The sequence below is a fragment of the Momordica charantia genome (genome assembly GCF_013281855.1).
Source record: "Momordica charantia cultivar OHB3-1 chromosome 1 unlocalized genomic scaffold, Mcharantia_2.0 BLBB01000001.1, whole genome shotgun sequence".
Taxonomy (NCBI): Eukaryota; Viridiplantae; Streptophyta; class Magnoliopsida; order Cucurbitales; family Cucurbitaceae; genus Momordica; species Momordica charantia.
This window is the reverse complement of record NW_028275157.1, coordinates 24,412,325-24,434,886: the sequence shown is the minus strand read 5'-3', so window position 1 is coordinate 24,434,886 and position 22,562 is coordinate 24,412,325. Positions and strand designations below refer to the sequence as shown.

Sequence of the window (22,562 nt, the reverse complement as noted above, 5' to 3'; positions counted from 1 at the left end):
AATCTAAAAATTGGAAATATCCAAGAAAGAGGCCAGAGGAATTAAAAAGATCAAGAATATCATTCTAGTTTTGGGTAGCATTAGCAAGCAAGGAATTTCTGTTTTTAAATATTTATTAAAATAAGAAAAGTGACCTCAATTCTCTGTCGACACCTTGACATTTCTATCGTTACATTTCTATCGACATTTCTATGTATTCATGTGTTCGACATCGATGTAAGGGGTAAATCAACATTTCCATCATATTACCAAAAAAAATGACAAAATATGAAAAATATCGACAATATATCACTAACATATATATAATATTAATATCGATCATTTTAAATTTATTTCTTTGTTAATTAAAATATTTTTTACAATTTCTTAATTTCTTTAACTTTTACAGAAATATCCATCAACATCAACCTTATATTGATATTTTCTATTGATATTTAAAACCCCGTTGCCTTATATAAATAAATAAATGTTCTTTTTTTGGTAGATAAAAAGGCCCCACATCGACACAGAATTTGATTCCCCAATTTGCAATATTTGGACCGCTTAAAGAAGTTTCTACTCTATTTTTCATCCTCGGAGTTGGAGAATTCTGTTTCCTCCCAAAGATGCTCTTCTTTTTTAATTTCTTTTTGCTTGTAAAGTTTATTCCTTTCAGTTTCATTTATTTATGCCACACCTTTTTTTTTCTAAGAAGATTTATGCCACTCTTATTCTTTATGCCATATGAATTTTTATCTTTTCCTGTAGATGATGATGTTGTCGTCTTTATCTCCACCGACTCAAATATTTATTATCAACATTATGCTTGAACAAATTCGAGTGCATTTTAGTGGATAAAAAAACTATTACTCGATATTCCTTCATATTTGTTAAAATTGAAAAAGAAAAAGAATTATCTTTAAAGTGGTTATTCAGTCAATTATTTAATATGATAAATTAAAGACTAGCATATTTATGCTTCTTATGTATCTAATCTTTTTAGCACTTAAAACTTTAAAGTTTGAATAATTGTCTTAGAAAATATATTTAGTATTTTTGTGACTACATGGTACGATCACATCTTCAAAAAAAGAATCTTTGAGGCACATACTTTCAACTAATAAGTTGTAAGTTCAAATTTCCACTCTTACAACAATAAATCTTTTGATGTTTAGATGTTTTTGTTTGTAAATATATAACGTAATATTATCACCATTCATTCTTAACAAAGTTAGGACTAGGAGGAAGGCTACTTTTAAAGACAAAGGAAATTTTAAAGATAAATGCGATAAGATGCTTATAGTTGAAAGGAAGAGAAATTTTGTGAATGAAAAGGAAGATGGGAATGAGTAAAAGTTTGACATCTGGGATTGCTTGATGCGCTTGTGTTGTGTTGTAACTTGTAATTGAAGAGATATGGTTTAAAAAGAATAATAGAGAGAAAAAGAAAAAACTAAAAAGACGTGTAGGGTACATAACTAGTAATATTCCTTTTAAAGGAGCAATATATTTATATATATGGAAGAAGGGGGTGATGCAGTTGCAGATAGCTGGAGCAGGAGAAAGAAACAAAAGAAGCTGTATGTCAACGATTGATCATGGAGGAGGCGGAACTGGTGGGAGGAGAAAGAAGCATCCGACTGTATGTATGCCTTTTATTTTGGTCTCAAATTGTAATGTTTTCGGTATCTGATATGGAAACGATGGCAGGAGAAAGAGGAAGTGATACTACACCCGCGAGACCTGAAAATAGCGTGGGGCTCCGATGGAACTCAGTGGAAGATTGAGCATTCAAACGATGAGTAAGCACCATGGCCATGCCTTGTAATTTTGATCAATATGTCGTAGAGATGGAATGAATGAATGAATGGTTGTGATTTCTAAATAGGCAAAATAGCTATGCAGAAGCAGTCAAAGTGATATGGTTCGAAGTAAAGGCTACGTACAAGAATGCAAAACGAGGGAGCAAATATAATATTGGGTTCAATATCAGCCTAAAGTCTGAGGCCTTTGGGTGGGAGAGCAGTCCAGTGTTCCTGATGGCCAAGGTTGGAGAATCAGGATCCTACACTTGGAAAAGGCTCTATCTCACTGACATGGAAGCCGAGAAGCCTTTCAACATTCCCGACAATTTTGAGATCGTTATTCCAATCACCGCCAAGGACACCACCCTGCAATTCGGCCTTTATGAAATCTGGGGTGGCAGATGGAAGGGAGGCTTGTGCATTCATCATGCTTATGTTACCAAAGTTTGATCCACCTCATAACACTCTTTCTTACTCAAACTACCCTGCTCTCCCATCCCATCACTTCCACGACCACTGTATTCATTTCACTCGCTCTTTCCCCACTACAGTTATATATTACAATCTAAATAATCCATTATTGATTATGCTAATTCCACCAACATCAGCAATCAAAATCTACTGTAAAATTTAAGCACAAGGCACAATGAAATTAAAAGAAGTTGATAAACAAGTAGTTTCGTGCATCTGAGTCACTTAGATTAGCATATCCGGCAAAACTCCTCTAATAGGCGTTCTATGGTCCTCCTTGATGCAATCTTATTAATTTCAAATGCTCTAATTTCATCCGTCAGACCTGCATGCCGACCATGAAAAGGCATAAATTAGTCAACAGACGCACACTACAAGATATCAGCTGCATGTCTAAACAGGGTAAAAACAAATCACTTCGCTCCTTCTTTACGTCGATGTGCTTGCCATCTGTTGATGTTATCTCGAAAATGCTTTTCAAGGAAAAAAAATATATATATATTGCAAGGAAACTTTTACCTGTTTGATGAAGAACTTTCAGGGGTAGTTGTGACTGGGAGGTATCCGTATTTAAAAAGACAAGCAGCTTCTGCATAAGCTCCAAAGAATCAGCAACAGCGAGGATCTCCCTCTAAATTACGCCGGATGCACGGTAGACAAAAATAGAGGGGAGGAAGAAACAAACAAAGTCAGTTAGTAGTGTAAGTTTCTTAAAAATGGAACTGTAAAAAGCAGCACAGTTTATCCTTCGATGTTGATTCCTGGCCATTCTGATGAAGAAAAAACTTTAGCTAAAAGATACATCGAGTCTAATGCATGCCCAAACTAATTCAAATTATGATTGCCTAATCGTTGTAAGATATGCCCCCTAAATTTGGTAAAGAACATAGCCTCTGTGACCGAGACTTAAAAATATCATATAAGAGAGGGTGGGTCATGGTAAGGAGAAAGAATGAAAACGACTTCTAACTTCAAAACACATGCATGTAACAAAAAGGTATCAAAACCTTTTGATTATGTTTTATTTTAATTTTGTAATTGAGCTATCAGTTATTTTCAGCCTAGTCCATTCCATCTAAATCCTGCTGTTACTCATCTTACAAGTCACAACAGAATGTAATGCCAACCAGGTAATGGTAGAATTTTAACAGAGATAATTATATTGAAGTTAATTGGTAGTCAAACATTTAAATTGAGATGGGGGTAGACGGGGAAAAAGAAAAGAGCATAAGGATCAAATGAAATTTATCCTCATCCCATAGTTTGACTAAAGGTATGGTTTAGCCCACAATTACTCATCCTTTTCAACCTTGAAGTTTTTCCGTGCATCGTAGTATCCAGAAACAATCACAAGCAGCTGAAGTTTCTCCACGCCTGAAAAATAAAATAAAATAAAAGTTGCTTGAACGATGTTAGTAAATACATATCTCGAAGATGTTATATTATACTTGAATGTGAGATAAATTTATTGCAACCAAAAGTTTCCTTACTCATTGAATGATATTTTCTATTCATACGGATGCAGTGCACTTTTTACTATCCTGGCTAGCCAATTGGAGAGGACCAACTTCTCTCCCGGCCAAAACTCAAAATATATTTCCTACCTTACTATTTCATCATTAGTTCATTACTACTTTATATACAAGACACGAGCATAATAACTAAATTTCAGAAGATAGATTTCCATTTATGCCTCTCCTAATGTAACATTCACTATTGGAGGGCTAAACCGTCCAACATAATACAAGAGAACATTTTCAACATAAGTATTAAAGAAGACAAAACAACACCATTCTGTTATTAGTCTCTTTTAGTCCTTTTTAAGGCTTTAACTTTCGGGCTCTTTCTTGTCTTTACCTATTAAACGTGGCTCGTACCGGTGTCCTGGTGGATCCATTCCTATGTCACTGGTTCTTATACTTGTTTAAGGTGCTTGATTCCTTTAAGTAGCTTGAGGCATAATCGAATGTGCACAAAGAATTGATCGACATGACAGGGTCTTGATTCCTTTAAGTAGTAGCTTAGGGCATTAAGCTATGGGGAGTCTATTCATATTGATGTCATGAGTGCTGATACAACCATGGGCAAATTCCGCCAAAAAGATTTTGACTTCCATTTTGGATACTTAGTGAACTTACCACGCCAAACTGAGGAGAAAGGAGAGTGATTTTTCATGCTTGCTTTGTTGACAATGTTCATAAAAACAGAATGGCAAGAAAAGCATCTTGTTTGTATCTATCAACTAATGCCATTTGTCCTGATGGTCCTATAAGGCAAAAGAGGAAGAGATCAAGAAAAGAGAGACCCATTCTAGAACTTCAATTGTCTTGAGTAGAAAGATTTTTTATTGGTCAAAGAATAGATATTCAGGAAGGCCGATGTGATAGAGGCCTCACCAATCCAAAAATTCTCACAAAGCTAGTAGTAGCTCCTGTTCCCACTGTGATCTTGATTTTTCCTGAGAAGAGATCTTTCAGCTTGTGGATAACTTTCCAAGTGAGAGTGAACAGGTGGGAGTAAGTAACGAAGGGGAAATCATTGACAATTCGGCGAAGGTCACAGTTCGTATTTCAACGGGAGGTTTAGATATTGAAGATTTCATGAAAAAGAACCTAGCCCTCCTATCCAAATGGCTTTGGTAATTTTCTCAAGGCAAAGCTACTTGGAAGTCCATTATCAATAGCAAATACGGGCTGGAGGAATACAGATGGCTACATAACTAATGTTTTTTGGAAGGTGGCTGCAGCCCTTGGAAATACATCTACAAAATCAGATCTTTCTTTGACAAAAACATTCGTTTCAAGCTAGGTAATGGGCAGGAAACCAAATTTTCGGAAGAAGATTTGGATTGTCTCTCCATTCATCAGCACGATCTTCCCTTCTCTTTATTTTATTGCTAACAAAAAAAAATCTCTATACATAGCTCCTGTTCGGAATCTGATTATTCCTTTCTAGTTCCAGGAGGTAATATGATATGTCTTGTCTAAGCATGATGAAAACCAATTTTTTTGAGACTGTACTTGAGTGAAATCCTTGGCGACTTTCCACATACTTGAAAGACTTCCTTTTTATTTTTATTCATTTTCATTCTTTTTTAGTTTTTAGTTTTCTTCTAAGCAATTGGCATTTTGATCTGAATAATATATCCATATCCAACGTACCTTGGACACCTATAATATAACTTGTTAGACACTTGGATTAGAGCAGTATCTTCAATTTCAAACATAACATGCTCAACATGTAGACACCACAGAAAAATATTAGAAGTGTTAAAATGATGAATAAACCACCACTCAACCCAAAAGCTTAAGCTAATGGGTTGGGTAAATTTAATTCATTTATATGGATTCTAACACTCCCCCTCACTTGTGGGCTTGGAAAATTAGACCCAACAAGTGGAAATCAATATAAAATAGGGAGGAAACAACTACGTAGGGGTTCGAACACAAGACCTCTTGCTTTGATACCATGTTAAGGATGAATAAACCACCACTCAACCCAAAAGCTTAAGCTAATGGGTTGGGTAAATTTAATTCATTTATATGGATTCTAACAAGAAGAAATGATTTTTCTTTTATTTAAAACGTTTATAAGATATATGATCACTTAGAATTATTCTGGAATTGTTTGGATAAGCCTTATTATAAGACATTGTACCATTAAAAATATAAATCCTTCAGTTTCAAAAAGAAAAGGCGAAAATGGAAATATAATCATGAAAAATCTTATTCAAATTTCAAATACTTACTCAAAAAACTTTGTATGTCTTTATTTGAGTTAACTTCCTGTGAAAGAAATTGAGCAATTGATATTCCAATGGAACTCATCCCAAGATCTAGCCTCGTCAATCTCATTCCAGAATTGTCCAACGTTCCTGGATTAAGAATTCCAGCAAAAAACAATGAAACAGAAGGATACCTTTTAAACTGAATTGAAGCTTCAGGACAAGTCACAATGCAGATTAAATTATTAACATTCGTATCAAACTATAAAGATAGACCACCAGACATGAGGGTATATAGCCGTAAGCAAGGGAAGGATGAGAGAGGAGCGTAACATAAAATAGATTGGTTATTGTGGGGCGTAGGGCATAGTAATTAGTTAGAGCAAGGCTTTCTGTTGTGGGTAGGACATGCGAGAGATAATTCTGGGGAGGGTACTTTTTGAGTTATTTCATTAGTTACTCTCTGAGTGAAGCAAGGAAGAGGCAGGAATCTCTCGAATCTCCCTTGGTATGTACTTTCTTGTGCATAAATAAACAGGTTTCTATCATATAATTACTAAAAACATGTAATTTAACAGTCACTCAACAGCATACTTGCAAGAGTGTTCCACAAAATTAGACATATGAAAGATGTACATAAGGTTGCTGATATAAAAGTCAAATTATTGGTTTAACAAGAGTCTTTAAGTTTCTTTATTCTTTTTTTTTTTTTTAATAAGAAACTTTCATATTAATATAACCAAAAGAAAGGGGAACAAGCTAGGGGCTGGGGTAGAGGGAACCCCACTCAAAAAAGCTAGACAAACGCCTTCCTCGTGTACTAAAACAGGGAAAGGTTAGTTCCAAAAAAATTTCCTGTGATTAATACACCACCAAGAAGCAGTGTGCTGTACATTGCTACAAAAAATGTCAAAAGGAAAAGATCTATCCTCGAAGACCCGAGCATTCCTTTCTAGCCATAACTGCCATAGGAAAGCACTAGAGGTACACCTCCACACCATTTTAACCTTTTTAGGGAGCCCCCAGCCTTGTCGGACTTACGAAAGCCATTCATCAATCTGCTTTGGAAAACAAATGGAGATGCGGAAAAGGTTGAACATGGCATGCCAGTTCCTAGACGCGAAAGGGCAGTGGATAAAAAGATGGTCTATATCCTCACCACTGTTCAAATAAAGGCAGCACACAGAAGGGGAAAACAAACAATTTCTGCACTTCTTTTGAAGCAAGTCATGCGTGTTTAGTCTTCTATGAGCTAGGGACCATAAAAATACTTTAACCTTCTTGGGTACTTTAAACTTCCATATCGAAGTGATGAGGGGGGAGTTTAGGGAAGGAGTGCACTCCACCATTTTCAAGCGCATCGAATGGGTAGTGAACTGCCCTCCTTTGCCGAGTGACCACCCCACTCTATCTTCCCCTTCTCCAAACTGCACAGCATCAATAAACTGAACAAGATCCAACCAACTATTCATTTTCCAATCAAAGAGACCTCTACGAAAGCCTAAGTCCCAGTCGTTTTCATTGCCGTTCCAGCAGGCTGCAACCGTGGCATCTTTCTTCGTGGAGATGCTATACAAAACAGGGAAAAGGAATTGAAGGGGTCTCTACCCAATCCACCAGTCCAACCATAACTTTATTCGGTTCCCTTTTCTCACCTTGAAATCAAGAAACTTGTAGAAGAAGGCACTATTCTTTGAGATATCAAACCACTGTCTTCCTTTGGCCCGCCCTTTTGGTGGGAGAGTACCCCATCCATTTAGGCTTTCACCATAAATACTAGCAATCACCTTTCTCCAAAGGGCATTAGGTTCTTGAGTGAATCTCCAAAGCCACTTGAGAAGAAGGCTTTTGTTTTTCTGTTGTAAGGCCCCGATACAAAGACCTCCGTACCGTAAGAAGGGTCGTTTTGCCCCAATCCACCAAGTGGTTGCATTTTCCTTTCGATGTCCCTCCATTCCAAAAGAAATTTCTTGTCAGCTTCTCTAGTTCATCTACCACACCCTTCGGAGCTTTAAGAATGGAGAAGAAATAGAGGGGAATGCTCGTAATCAACAACTGCGTCAGGGTCATCCGACCTCCCTTCGACAGGAAGAGGTTCTTCCACTTTTCAATTTTCTTCCTGACTTTGTCCACAATCGGGTCCCAAAAGGCTTTCTTCTTAAGTTAGCCCCCAACGGAATCCCCAAATATGAGAAAGGAAGCTTTTCTACCAAACAACCCAGCTTGTTGGCCATACTCTGCAACAAATCTTCCTCCACATGTATTCCTATAAGACTTGTTTTTCCCAGGTTCAAAGACAGACCAGAGGCTTTAAGAAAGATGTCTATAATCATCCACCATCTATCAAGCATACCTAATTCATCTGGGCAGAAAATTACAGTATCGTCCACGTATTGCAAATGAGAGATGGTCCAAGTTGAGAAAATCTATGTCTACTATTTCTATGTTAGAAACGGGCAACGGGGTGTTACTAACTTCAGAAGAAGAGATTGAGAATGAAATAGTTGGCTTCTACGAATGCTTATATGGTGATTCTTCTGGATACCGGTTCCAAATTGAAAATGTTCAGTGGAATAGTCTGAAGGAGAATTGGAAGGCTTGGCTTGAGAGACCGTTTGATCTTGAAGAGATTCAGAAAGTGGTGTTTAGCATCGGTAATTTGAAGTCCCCTGGACCGGATGGTTTTACAAATGAGTTCTTTAAAAAGTGCTAGAACACCCTCAAGTTTGATTTATTAGGGGTGTTCCAAGACTTTTTAAGAAACGGCATCATAAACCGGTGTACAAACGAGACTTATATCCGTTTGATCCCGGAAAAAGCAAAGGCGATGAAAGTAGGGGAGTACAGGCCGATTAGCCTTGTAACTTCTTTGTATAAGATCCTTTCTAAAGTGCTAGCGGAAAGACTTAAGAAAGTTCTTCCTTTTATTATCCACGAGGCTTAATCTGCCTTCATTGAAGGGCGTTAAATTTTGGATGCTATTCTTATAGCTTCTGAGACGGTGGGAGACTGGGAGGAAAAGGAAAAATCTGGTTTTGTTCTTAAATTAGATTATGAAAAGGCATATGATAAAGTGGACTGGCTGTACCTTGATGCGGTTATGGAGCAAAAAGGCTTTGGTCATCGGTGGAGAAAGTGGATAAGAGGATGCTTATCCTCTGTGAACTTTTCCATTCTCATAAATGGTAGACCTCGGGGAAAAATCTTTGCGAAAAGAGGCTTGAGACAAGGGGATCCTCTTTCCCCTTTTCTCTTTACCTTAGTAGGGGACTCCTTTAGTCGTTTAATTCACTATTGTAGTCAAAGAAGATTGATTAAAGGCTTCGGAGCTGGTAGACAAATGGTCGAGTTCTTTATTCTTCAATCCCCAAGTATCATTTTAATTAGCAAAGTACATATTTTATTCATTGAATTATAATGGATTGTATGTTCTTCACCACTTTGGTATCTGGGATCAAAATAGAATTGGGTCTGCCACAAAGGGGAATACCAAAAACAAGGTGCGAGGCAAAATTCTAGTTTTAATTATTGGTTGCCTCTTTGGCAATTCAGGAAGGTGAGGATATGTGAGTCTTTGCCCAACAGTTCAAAAGTTCTCTTTGATGCCTTCCTCTGGATTGGAAGTAAACGATATGATTTAAAGTTCCCCACTACTAGTTTCCACAGGCTCCATCCATTTACTGACTGTAGCTAGATATTCTGAAAATTAAATTAGTTCACTCCAGAGTTCACACTATGACACCATCTAAGGATGAATCTTAGTTTTTGTTGAGAGAAGTTGGCAGATTGGGAAACTATAACCTAACATACTGTGGTTCCTTCTACGAGAAAGGGAAATGAATTATAATCATGATGTCTAAATTTTTTCATCAAACTTCGCAAAGAATGCACTACATAATAGGACCAAACTATATATATGAGACAATGGCAAACCGAAGTCTAGTTTGATTCCCCACCTCTTGTCCACTTCTTGAAATCCTTGAGCACTATATCAATTACTCCATGGCTGGACGCATTGTACATCTTGTATTTCACTGTAGACGCATAAAATAATTTCTAGATGATACCAGAAGAACAAGCACGAACAGAAAAAAAAAATGGAATTTGTACCATAAAGATTCATGAAGAAGAGAATAAAAGACATACATATCTGATAAAAACCATTGTACCCGAAACGACCAGCACCATTGATCAACAACGTAGTCATGTACTTATCTTTGGAGGTACAATGGGGGCTATTTAGGTTTCCAGAATCTAATAGAATGCCAGCAAGCTGCAAGGAGGAAAAGAAAAATACTAAAAAGAGTCCAATTTTTTAACAAGAGAATGATCACCTGTGGAACTAGGAAAATGCAACTCTGGAGCTAGCATTGAGTCTGTAAAGCAGGAAAACGCAAGGGGAAGAATGATGTCTAACCATGTAGTACTTCTAGATTTGAAGCTAAATAATAATTAAATTTGAAAACTGTTGGGAATTTTTCAATTCTGCAAAATTTGTGATGCTCAACAATCATGCAAACTTTCTGGGGGGGGGGGGGGGGGGGGGGGGGGGGGGGGGGGGGGGGGAACTAAGACCCCATTTATCAAATGGGAATGAAAATAAAAACGATTGATATAGAAATCATTTGAATGGAAATGAAATGCAAATATTGTATTTAGTAAATCTAATTTGGAATTGGAATTAGATTGGAGGGATTCAATTGATGTGAGACCCACGGAGAGAGAGAGAGAGAGAGAGAGAGAGAGAGAGAGAGAGAGCAGGGTGATGGGACTCGCTAAAATGGGAATGGAAAGGATATTGCTTTCCTTCCCAAGAGGAATGAATCAATACGAATGATTATAAATTTTGGTGTGGGGCCAACAACTTGGGAATTATTCCACTCCGTAATTACCAGTAAACAATGATAAAAAGAATAAGTGAGCATGATTTTCACTCTCTCATTCTTGTTTAATAAATGGAAATAAAACATATTTTTCTTCTGGGTAGAACAAAGGTAGGGTGGAAGATTCAACCTTAAGCCTCTATTAAGGTAATTGGAATCTAATCCACTAAGTTAAGCTTGGATTAGCAATTAAACATTCCATAATAGCAGAGATATAGGATAGATGAATATTTAAAAGTTGAAGTACGTGTAAAATGAATGCCGAACTAGTTAAGGGCTCAAGGCTTTGTATTGGTATCTCTCTTGTGTAATCCCTCATTATGCTGATGGGGATGGGGCCTCCTATTGCACATTGAAGAAATCAGACTTCCACAAATTTTCCATCCAGAAATTCGAAGTACAAATGCATGCATGAAGACAAAAGTAATTGTTACAAGTAATAAGTACCAAAAGTCTACTGAATCGCTTCCCAGCCAAAATCTCAGGTGAAACTAGAGAAAACTTCTCAGCAATTAGAGTACAGCATGAACAGTCCTGTTTTACAAAATAAAATAGCCTCAGACTAAGATGTACAGGAAACCATAATGTCAGAGGACTATGTACTTGGCCAGTTTGCACAGGGCATAAATCGCACTCAGACAATTAAGGAGATTTGAGCACTTCTTTTTTCTTGAGAAGAAAGTGTATCAAATAGAAATTATCTTATATCTATAAACTGACGAATTCTAATGCATATGAAAGCAAAACACCTCATGAAATTCCTCCTAAAAGCATCAAGTCATATTTCCTATTGTTGGAAGTTGGTAATATACTCAACTTCCTCCCTTGCATTTGAATAAAATCTTTATGGATTGGACCATTAAATATGGTTATGATCATTGAATTTCCAGTATTAATCTTGACCATTGAATTTTTCTAGTTTCATATGTTTAATAAAATTATTTATTACTGGAAAAAGAGATGGGTTATCCTAAAGGGCTTGATGTTGAAGCAGGTATAGTAGAAAACTTTCGACTGGGTTTTTCAAGTTCACCACTTCACCTAACACAAGGGTAAGGAAGATGGGTGACAAAGGAGATGCAAATTAGACAGCAAAATTACCAATTGGGAACAGGGACAGGCCCAAAAAGATTTTATTTGCAGGGGCCAATTGTTCATATAATTAAAGAACATCTTTAGGTTCACAACACATCTTTGTTTTTATTTAGAAGTATATATAAAGAGATCAAAAGTTGACATAAAACAGAATGGCAACTCCAAAAGGGTAATATTGAAGTTAAAATTATACTATATAACATACGACTTGAGTTAATAAATAGTACAATGGAATCTTATTATATTATATTTTAAGGAAGGCTAGAAAAGAGAAAAAAATTAGATAGGGAAAATTTGCTTAGAGCTTCAAAAGAATTGAGCAAAAATATTTTATGCATAAAAATTACTTGATAATTTATTACATATATTTATATAAGATTTCAAAACTATTTCTAACGGTAAGCATGTTTAATAGTAACAACACAATTCTTATCCAAGTGTATAGCATCTTATCTTCTCCTGGAGCTGAGGTTCTCCTCCCCCATTTCGTATATTTCATGTTTGCAATGAAATATTTTCTTGTCTAAAATGATGTATGCCATAATCATAATGAAATCAATTGAAACTTAAACATACTTTCTTTCTTAATTACAACTATTAATTATATATTATTGTCTCTCTTTTCTTTATCTTCATAAACTAAGTTACAAGTACACGCCCGTGAAGACAAAGGTGGATATGGACATAAGAAACTATAGGGCATGAATGAAATTGAGCTGACATGTTATCTTGATCTAAACAAGTGTATGAACACCAAAAGTAGATTAAATTTAAAATCTTTAGATATACATATTTTTATTTTTCAATCAGGAAGAATCCTAAGCCAAGAGGGGAAAAGGAACAAAAAGAAGCCTATTTTGTCTCCCTCACTAACATCCTTCCAATCTCTCACTTCGCTAAACTTTTTAGTATTTCTCTCTCTCATAACACTAATTCACTTGTCTTATTACCTTTCTGTACGTGATACGCATTCATGTATCCATTTTTCTTCAAACATATATACACACACACATATATATTCTTTTTCTTCTCTCTAGTTTTCTCAATGTGTATGACATGTCTGAACATATCTTCCATTTGATGGACTTGATAACTTTGGGTAAAAATAAAAAAGGGATGAAACCGCATAAATTAATACAGATTTCAAACCTGTTGGATTGTAATGTTCTCAACCCAAGGGTATATGGATTCATCCTGAAAAACAAAAAGGAAAACATGAATGGTTAGTCTTTCATCTTAATATGTTTGGAAGTAGCTAAATTCCTTTATAGCCGAAAAAGATGATTATATGCACCTTACTGCAGTTAAAGATTTCAACAACTGCCTCTTTTAATGCCTGCTGTAGTATGAGAAAACAGAAATGGACATTTCATAAGTAGTGCTAAAGAAAGACCAGATTTTTCAGAAACAATGTTTTCTAAACCGTTGTCAGCTCGGGATTACCTCTTGTTTAGCAGGAAGCTTGGATCTGTTTAGTAGAACTATCTTAAGACTTCCAAATAATTCATAATATGATAGGTCGATCTGGGAAAATGTTTAGTATCAATATTAAAAGGAGATACACTTCTGAACAGAAGCTCTGAGAACAGAATTGTAACATGAAGGGGTAGCACGTGCATATTCTTTTACCACTGGGTTTTGACCTCTTTCATACTTACGCACAGCACAAGCCTATTCACTTAAACCATTATCGGATGGCCATAGGGCTTAAATTATGTTATTTAAAGGTTCGAAGGGTAAACATTAACTGAATCTAGCGTTCCTCATTAGAAAAAAAATAAAGAAAAAAAGACAAGAAAAGACGAGAAAATAATTCACTGAAACTCGTATCACCAAATCATTCATTCCAAAGCGAAAATAATTTCTAATGCAAATTTTATAAAAGTTATTTGATAGAATCCGAATAACTATAAATATATTGATATATAAAAGATAGAAGAACTTACCGTATAACCCCAAGTAATTCGAGGTACTTTGACCCTCCCCTCTCTTGAGTAATCTTACTCAAATCTAAACCAACTAAATCAATTGCCTCCCTTCTTTCCTTTTCCCCACTCTATTTATAATCAGCTCCTAATAACAAACTGCCTAAATTACTAGTACGCTCTTGATATCCTAATAATATTCCTACTTCTATCCTAATAGAAGCACATTACCTTTGAATGAAATGTAGTATATCAATTTAACATTTTTATTTTCAGAAATAGAAAACATTTTTGGATTTAAAAGTCAAATTTGACAAATAACCCTTTGAAATTGTTTCTACAATCATCCTTTATTGTAACTTCATTAAGTATAAAGTTTTAAGGACCAAAATGAAAATCATACGGGTAAATTTAAGATATTTTAAGTACAAAACTGAAACATATACAAGGATCTCATTTCATGCTTATCAAGGCTTTAACGACATAAATTTAAAGGATAATTTTGAAATAATTTAAAAGTTGAAGGATATATCGGAACAGTTTAGATTTTAGGGGCAAAATTGAAAATTCATGCAATAGTTCTTTTTTCCTTTCTTTTTTTTTTTTTGTTCAAAAATTAATGTAATAGTTAAAGGGGCAAGAACTATAACTTGGCCCTTTTTTGAAGTATCAACTTTATATGAAACAACCAATATATCCTTCATCGTAGAGTAACATGAATAAAAAAACATTAAAATAAATGAAAATCAAAGAATTTTCAAAAAGTTTGCAAAGGATTGAACCTCATCCACAAAAATCAAAGATGACCAATCAATCTGACAAGAATCAAGGAGCCATTTAAGTTCGGGATGAGAGTTTAGATCCGCTCTCTTCATGTTGATAACAGGTACAGTGCAATACTCATCATATTTATGTGTCTCATTCAAGTAGAAGGCATACGTGATGGTAGAAGCAACTGACCCAACATCTGTATGAAGCCAGAAAATAAGTTAGATCTAAATGAGGTTCTTTTTAGGAATTTCAGTAAAGCAATTGAGATTTTCAATCTTATTTGGCAAGTAATGATGAGCTCTTTTATAGATGAATCAAGAAACACGTATTATGTCATACACATGTAGTTGTATTTATCTTTGTGTTCGATCTTTTCTCCCTTCAAGAATATCTTCAATTAGCTATTTGTATAGTCTCTGGTGCAACAGACAAAAATAAAATCGGTGCTACTGTATCTCACAACATACAAAGAAATTGGGCTCTCTACTATTGCTGAAATTTTGGTAGCTCAAAAAAAAAAAAACTATTGCTGAAATTTTCAGTTGACAGATTAAGATAAACTCTTTTAGTTAGATGTAGAAAGAAATTGTGGGACCGACAGTTCGAGAGGCAAATCTAGACTTTGATTTTGGTTTAAATTGGCAATCTTAATATTAATCAGATTTCCAGTTTTCCGAGGTGGATTTCTACCATCTCATCTGTAGCTATTTAAAGTTTTACCATCTCATCTGTAGTTTACTATATGGCAAAAAAAGAAAAAGTGAGAAATAGGATAACTTTCTATCTCCAGTCAAGTCATGACATGAGATGGCAGAAAATTTCTTTTGACAGATTTCTAGTTTCCTTTCAATTTGTATTGAACTAACACATAGATCTAAATAGAGATTTTATATTCCTGAGCAATTTGCTTAGCAAATGTCAACTAACATTTGAGGGTGCCACAGTACTGTTTTTATTTCAACAAATAAATCATTAATCAACCAAACAGTCAGAGGACATAAAAACCATAGAATCCCAGAGCATCATTGACAAACCCCTAGAAGAATAGTTTCAAGTTCTCCATAGTACCATGGAAGGTATATCAATATTGTCATATAAACCAAATGTGTGCTAAACTTTAGATGGACTAATACTAGTGATGTAATGTTAAGTTAGCTGTTAGTTAGTTGTTAGAAATATAGCCGTTAGTCTCCTTCATGAGTTAGGTAAGTTGGTTGCTTATATATAACCAGCTCTTTTTGTATTTTGGATCATTCTGAAATCTGGAATACAATTCTTACATTCGGTATTACATCAAATTGGTATCAGAGCCCTAAATCAATCTTAGGACCTGATGGGGGGAAGAACACAGCGGCTTCCAGGAAAGGTCATGCGGTGGATCCTTCGACAGTACAAGCTCTGTCGCCCAGATCAACTACCAATCGTTTACTGTTGGCAGAAGACTCCCTGGGTGAGGTTCGAGCTAGCGTCCAGAATATCCATGAGCTGTTAGAGAATGTGGGACATCAACTGGAATTGATTTCGGTCGAGCAAGAACGTCTTCGATTGGACTTGGGAAATTGGAACGTCGAAGAACGCGGCAACCAGCACCGGAATCAACCAAGAAACCAATCGCGAACCCCTGAGGCAGCAAGAAATGGGGAAGGAAATGAGCGACGTCGTCAGGATCTGCAACTACGTATCCAAGATTCGGATTCTTCTGACGACAAATGATATTTTTTTCGGGCCAATCAACGATTTGATCGAGGGGGCGACTACAATAGGGGCGGTGTTCGTACAGACTTCCGAATGAAGATCAACCTCCCCACCTTTAATGGCAAGATGGACGTGGAAGCTTTCTTGGATTGGGTTAAGAACGTTGAAAATTTTTTCCACTATACCAACACTCCGGAGGATAAGAAAGTCCGCCCGGTTGCATTTAAGCTTCAGTCTGGCGCATCTGCGTGGTGGGATCAGTTGGAGATCAACCGGCGTCGTTTGGGCAAACGACCTATTCGTTGCTGGCCAGGTATGCTGCACCGTGAACGTTTTCTGCCAGCCAATTTTGAGCAACTCCTTTACCAGAAGTACCAAAGGTGTCGATAAGGTACCAAGTCGATCGCCGATTATAGTGAATCTTTTCATCGCCTTGGCGCTCGGACGAATCTAGGGGAGACAGAGGATTACAAGATTGCCAGGTTCGTTGATGATCTTCGGGATGATATCCAAGATCAGATGGACACTCAACCTTTTGGCCTCCTCACTGATGTGATATCAATGGCCACCAAAATTGAAGAAAAGATAGAAAAGAAACGCCTCAAGACTCCTATTCGTCGGACACCTTGGGATAAACCTGTAAGTTCAAGACTCCATGAACAGAACAACGAGTTACTCCAGAAAGGACACATCCGTCCCAGCCTTAGTCTGTGTGCTGTTCCGGTCCTACTTGCACCTAAAAAGGACGGCTCTTGGCGGATGTGTGTGGACAGTCGGGCTATAAATAAAATAACCATAAAATACCGTTTCCCTATCCCAAGACTGTCGGATCTATTGGATCAACTACATGGCGGCAAATTCTTCTCTAAAGTCGTTCTCAAAAGTGGGTATCATCAAATCAGGATCCAACCAGGGGACGAATGGAAGACGGCTTTTAAAACCATGAAGGCCTCTTTGAGTGGTTGGTGATGCCATTCGGTTTATCCAATGTCCCGAGCACCTTCATGCGCCTTATCCACCAGGTTTTACAACCCTTTCTCAATAATTTTATTGTGGTTTATTTCGATGATATACTTGTTTATAGTCGAACAGTTGAGGATCACTTAAGTCACCTTAGAATTCTCTTTGAAATACTGCACAAGCATCAACTGTACATTAACTTAGGCAAATGTTCCTTCCTCACCACGGAAATTGCATTCCTAGGCTTCTATATTAATCAATTCGGCATTTCCATTGACCCTTCTAAGATTTCAGCAATTCAGAAATGGCCAAAACCAACCTCTGTTAGGGATATCCAGTGTTTTTTAGGACTTGCTTCTTTTTATAGAAAATTCATTAAACATTTTATCTCCATCGCAGCTCCCTCAACTGAATGCTTAAAGAAAGGAAAGTTCCTTTGGGACAAAAACCAGGACTCTAGCTTTGAAACTCTTAAGGATAAACTAAGCAACACCCCTGTCCTTGGCTTGCCTGATTTTTCTCAACCATTTGAAGTAGCCGTAGATGCTTCAGGCATTGGTATAGGTGCTGTTTTGTCCCAAAAAGGCCATCCCTTGGAATACTTTAGTGAGAAACTTACCCCCCAAGACAAAAATGGTGTACCTATGAACAAGAACTATATGCATTAATTAGAGCGCTTAAACAATGGGAGCACTATCTTATAGGCCGAGAATTTGTACTTTACACTAACCATTTCTCACTTAAGTATATACAAACCCAGAAAACAATTAACCGCATGCATGCTAGGTGGATCTCCTTTTTACATAAATTTGATTTTGTTATTAAGCACAAAGCAAGGATGCCTAACAAAGTTGCTGATGCCTTAAGTCGGAAAGCTAGCATCTTGACCTTACTTTCTGGGCAAGTCATTGCCTTTGAACATCTACCTACATCCTATGAAAATGACAGGGACTTTCACACACTTTGGCAGCAATGCAATCAGAATGTTAATTCCAATGACTTCCATATTCTTGATGGATATCTCTTTAAAAGTGACCGTTTATGCATACCTCATACTTCCCTTCGAGAATCCTTAATCCAAGATCTACATAGTGGCGGCCTCACTGGCCACCTGGGCCGTGATAAGACATTGGACCTTCTAGCCACGCGTTTTTATTGGCCTCAAATTCGCAAGGATGTATACAACTTTGTGTCTCGTTGTCTTATTTGTCAGACAGCCAAAGGGCAGGCACATAATACTGGCTTATATACTCCACTACCTATTCCTACAACTATCTGGGAGGATCTTTCGATGGATTTCATCCTCGAACTCCCAAAAACACAGCGAGGATATGACTCCATTTTAGTAGCAGTGGACCGCTTTAGTAAGATGTCACATTTTCTACCTTGCAAAAAAACGTTAGATGCAATCTATGTGGCCAACCTATTTTTTAAAGAGATTGTCCGACTTCATGGCATACCTAAGACAATTGTCTCTGACCGCGATGTCAAGTTTTTGTGTTTTTTCTGGAAGATGTTATGGAAGAAATTTTGATACAAAGTTACAGTTCAGCACCACTAGTCATCCCCAAATGGATGGCCAAACCAAAGTGACTAATCGAACTTTGGGGAATCTTATACGCTGCCTAGGTGGAGACAAACCTAAGCAATGGGATCTTACTCTAGCGCAGGCTGAATTTGCATACAACCACATGAAGAACCGATCCACAGGAGGCTGAACATATGGCGGAACACATCGTGGAGCTTCATAAGGAAGTCACGGAGAATTTACTAAAAGCTGCCGCAACCTACAAAGCTAATGCTGACTACCATCGACAACAACAGCAATTTAAAGAAGGGGATCTAGTCATGGTCTTTCTTAAAAATCCCGTTTTCCAGCAGGCACCTACAATAAACTTCATAATCAAAAGATCGGGCCCTTTGAAGTCCTGCAAAAATATGGGGACAATGCCTATAAGATCAATCTTCCGGCAGACTTGAAAATAAATCCTATCTTCAATGTGGCGGACATCTATGCCTATCAAGCGGAGGCTGCTTTTCAGCTAGCCACTTAAAAAAACTCGTGGTCGAGTTTTTCTTTTGGGACAGATGGAATATGATGTAATGTTAAGTTAGCTGTTAGTTAGTTGTTAGAAATATAGCTGTTAGTCTCCTTCATGAGTTAGTTAAGTTGGTTGCTTATATATAACCAGTTCTTTTTGTATTTTGGATCATTCTGAAATCTGGAATACAATTCTTACATTCGGTATTACATCAACTAGAAAGAACATTAGCAAGTATGATATCCTAAAATAAATCTTCTACGTTAGGAGATCGACAAAGAATGGCAAATTAAGAGTCAACCAAAAGTATTACCTGAAACATCTTTTCCTATGACAACATGCAGAAATCTTCCAGGGACTCCTGCATTGACATCATCCCTTTTGGATTTCAGATAAGCATTTAGCCTTTCAAAGCTTTCACACGATTCAGCAACTTCCATCATAGGTGACCACCCATTGTAAAATGAAGCTGCTGACTGAGGTAGTGAAACGCCAGAGAAGTCATCTTTCCTTTTCTTCACACTAAATGACTTTTCAGTCCAGGGCCTTGCCGGCTTGTCTGTGGTGTGATATTCTTGAAAGGTCTCAGGCTCACGTTTGCTTGTTCTATTATTAAAGTCTCCCACATCAGGGTTCAAATTCGACAAAATAGTTGGGAAAGCAAATGGTAATGTCTTGCCACCTTTTAACCACCTTCCAGATGACGATCTCTCAAATGGTTCAAAAATAATATCCAAGCCTGAATCGTCGATTTGGGGCTCTGTATCTTTGTTGATAATTTTTGAAACTGATTTTCTATTTCTAATATTGACGTCACCATAATCAGATGTAGACTGAAAAGTATTCTGGCTGATAATCCTTTCTTGGGAACTGGCGTTAGAAGTAAAACCGTGGCCCTCTAATGGAGAATCAAAATATGGATTATCTTTGTTACTAACATAAGGCTCCTGCAAATAAATGTACATTTCATATAAATTTTGTTTTCCATCGGATAGATGATGCCTTTAGTCATAGTATAATGATATTGATAATCAATTGTAGCACTAATTTCAACTGTAGTTTCATAAAATTAGGGATGAGCTGATGAATAGTTCAACAATCAACATCATCATCTCCATCTTTTAAACATTAGATAAGTAAACTAGTGAACTTTTCTCCTGTTCTATCTGCAAATAAGATGGTAAGAGAAAATAAAATGGATAGTCATGAAATTCATGTAAAATTAAGCATGAATGAGGAGTTTGTAGATGGAGTTTAAACCAGGTGAGAAGCAGTAGAACATAGGAATCACACACATCACAAAGTGTGAGTCGGGGAATAAGGTTTTATGTTATTTCTGTAGTTGGTTTTCATAGAAGTTACAAGTAACTGCTCTGAAATGTTTGCATGCATGAACATTTATATTTGTGAAGTCTGTCAAAACTCAACAGAGCATTTTGATATCCCTTAAATTGTTTTGCAAACAAAGCTTCAATAAATAAATATTCACATAATGGAGATGCAGATGCCTTTAAATCATAATTCCAGAAATCTTTTCAATCTTCTCGTTCTTGAAGCCGGACTTGATATTGTTCACTCTTACGAGTATCATCAAAAGCAACTTCGATCGGTAGGTCATATACAATGGATAAGCTGTGATTGTTGTATGTGTGTGAAGAAATTGACTCCACACAATTAAAATTCTGTAAGAATGTTGAAATCTCAAATGTTACAAAAACAAACTTCTCCAAATGCAGCTGAGCTATAATATGCATTATGCAATGCACAATCCAAACAAACTGAACAAGACTAACAATATTTACCGAACAAACTTTTCATGGACCGACAATATCTATCAAACGTGTGTGTGCATGCTAACAAAACTCCGCCTGAAATATACTCTGTTACAACTTCGATTTTGTTAGAATGACTTGTTGCTGTGCAAGATTAGAATGTAAACTTCTACAATATTCTCTCTGTGCGATAAATTATGAACTCGTACAGTCAGACTGTAACAGTCCGCCTCAAATATTACAAATGAACAGTAGTTAACTAAATATGCTACTCGGCATCACAAAAGAAGCTCGTATCAATACGAAATGAAACAATGGAAATAATTTTCCGACCAAATGGAAGATCAAAATTATAGTATACCACGATGCCAGACAAATAAAACATCGGGGTAACTAACTGGGTATAAATCACAGTGCAGGTAAAAATCAACAAGTATAACAGAAGGAAAAGTATCGAAACCCAACGACAGATAAGAGAGTAAGAAAGAATATGTGACCTGAAGACGTGGAGGATTTGGTTTGGGAGTCACCATGCTGAACGTAATGAGAACAGAGGAGAAATCGATAGCCCAAAATAATTGCAGAAATAACAATGTGAAAAGACAGCAAAGCGAAGAAGAACACAAAGGTGCATGTTGTGAAATCCGCCATTGGAAGTATCCTATTATCGGCTTCTTGTTATTCTGTGCCGTGCCGTGCCGCTGACGCTGATGCTCGAGGCTGGCCTTGCGCGCTAAAAACTAGTACAACTTTTCTTTTTTTCCTTTTCAGTTATAAATTAAGATACAAATCTAATTCGAGGATATATTTATATCGCGGGAATTCTCTCTTTTTTTCCTTTTGATAAGGTCGCGGTTCTTTTCTCCAACTTCAATGTGTCAACTACTAATTCAACTCCCAAACCTCCAACTACTAAGGAAGAAGAAGAAGATAAAAAAATAAATAAAAATTAAAAGGTTCAAAGTACAAATATTATACTAACGTAATAATTAATATACTAGTTTACATATACTTTTAACTCTAAAAACAACCAATTAAATTACATATTAGATTTGATATTGATGTCAATAGACTAGAAAGGAACCTCGACTTCATGCATCTACCTAAGATCAAATTGTATTTTCCAAAGTTCGAAGAAATAAATTGTAGCAAAGTCTGACTCGAAAACATAATATTGAGTAATAACTTCAATCAAGGTATAACTCATAGTCACGTGGAATAATGTTATTAATGAGAGATGTCAGAATTAGTACGACCAAACCTCTCAACTCTTTTGTCACGACATAAGTGCACACCATATAACAAAAGAATCCAGTTTTTCATGCTAGAACCAAACACGTGTAAATTAATAAAACTATCATTTCGTGCGAGAAAAAATTGTCTCAAGCATTTCGTTCTTAAATTGTATCTTATACTGAACACGTAATAGACATACCTGCT

General features: G+C 36.5%; 2 protein-coding genes across 4 annotated transcripts; one reads left to right on the top strand and one right to left on the bottom strand.

The window, feature by feature from the left end:
• Nucleotides 1–1,463: 1,463 nt before the first annotated feature.
• Nucleotides 1,464–2,371, top strand: LOC111015810 (protein PHLOEM PROTEIN 2-LIKE A9). The gene is made up of 3 exons (XM_022290969.2): nucleotides 1,464–1,621; nucleotides 1,690–1,781; nucleotides 1,868–2,371. The coding sequence occupies exons 1-3, from the start codon at nucleotides 1,514–1,516 to the stop codon at nucleotides 2,232–2,234; spliced, it is 567 nt and encodes a 188-aa protein (XP_022146661.1). The 5' UTR covers nucleotides 1,464–1,513; the 3' UTR covers nucleotides 2,235–2,371.
• On the bottom strand, nucleotides 1,836–21,898 carry LOC111015809 (uncharacterized). Of its 3 annotated transcripts, none has more exons than XM_022290967.2 (13): nucleotides 21,620–21,898; nucleotides 19,664–20,297; nucleotides 14,665–14,849; nucleotides 13,401–13,481; nucleotides 13,252–13,296; nucleotides 13,107–13,151; nucleotides 11,310–11,396; nucleotides 10,126–10,252; nucleotides 9,936–10,013; nucleotides 6,004–6,129; nucleotides 3,565–3,629; nucleotides 2,775–2,886; nucleotides 1,836–2,580 (listed from the first exon to the last, which is right to left on the bottom strand). In XM_022290967.2, the coding sequence occupies exons 1-13, from the start codon at nucleotides 21,653–21,655 to the stop codon at nucleotides 2,486–2,488; spliced, it is 1,716 nt and encodes a 571-aa protein (XP_022146659.1). In that variant the 5' UTR covers nucleotides 21,656–21,898; the 3' UTR covers nucleotides 1,836–2,485. The 3 variants fall into 3 exon arrangements, with proteins under 3 accessions (XP_022146659.1, XP_022146660.1, XP_087983374.1); XM_022290968.2 differs by having other exon boundaries at nucleotides 13,252–13,293; XM_088127248.1 differs by lacking the exon at nucleotides 13,401–13,481.
• Nucleotides 21,899–22,562: the final 664 nt, after the last annotated feature.

Coding starts and splice junctions, on each gene's coding strand:
- LOC111015810 (XM_022290969.2), top strand. CDS start 1,514: ATGCAGTTGCAGATAGCTGGAGCAGGAGAAAGAAACAAAAGAAGCTGT. Junction 1,622..1,689: donor GGAGAAAGAAGCATCCGACT/GTATGTATGCCT, acceptor AAACGATGGCAG/GAGAAAGAGGAAGTGATACT. Junction 1,782..1,867: donor ATTGAGCATTCAAACGATGA/GTAAGCACCATG, acceptor ATTTCTAAATAG/GCAAAATAGCTATGCAGAAG.
- LOC111015809 (XM_022290967.2), bottom strand. CDS start 21,655: ATGGTGACTCCCAAACCAAATCCTCCACGTCTTCAG. Junction 13,152..13,251: donor AAATCTTTAACTGCAGTAAG/GTGCATATAATC, acceptor TTTGTTTTTCAG/GATGAATCCATATACCCTTG. Junction 2,887..3,564: donor ATGCACGGAAAAACTTCAAG/GTTGAAAAGGAT, acceptor GGCGTAATTTAG/AGGGAGATCCTCGCTGTTGC.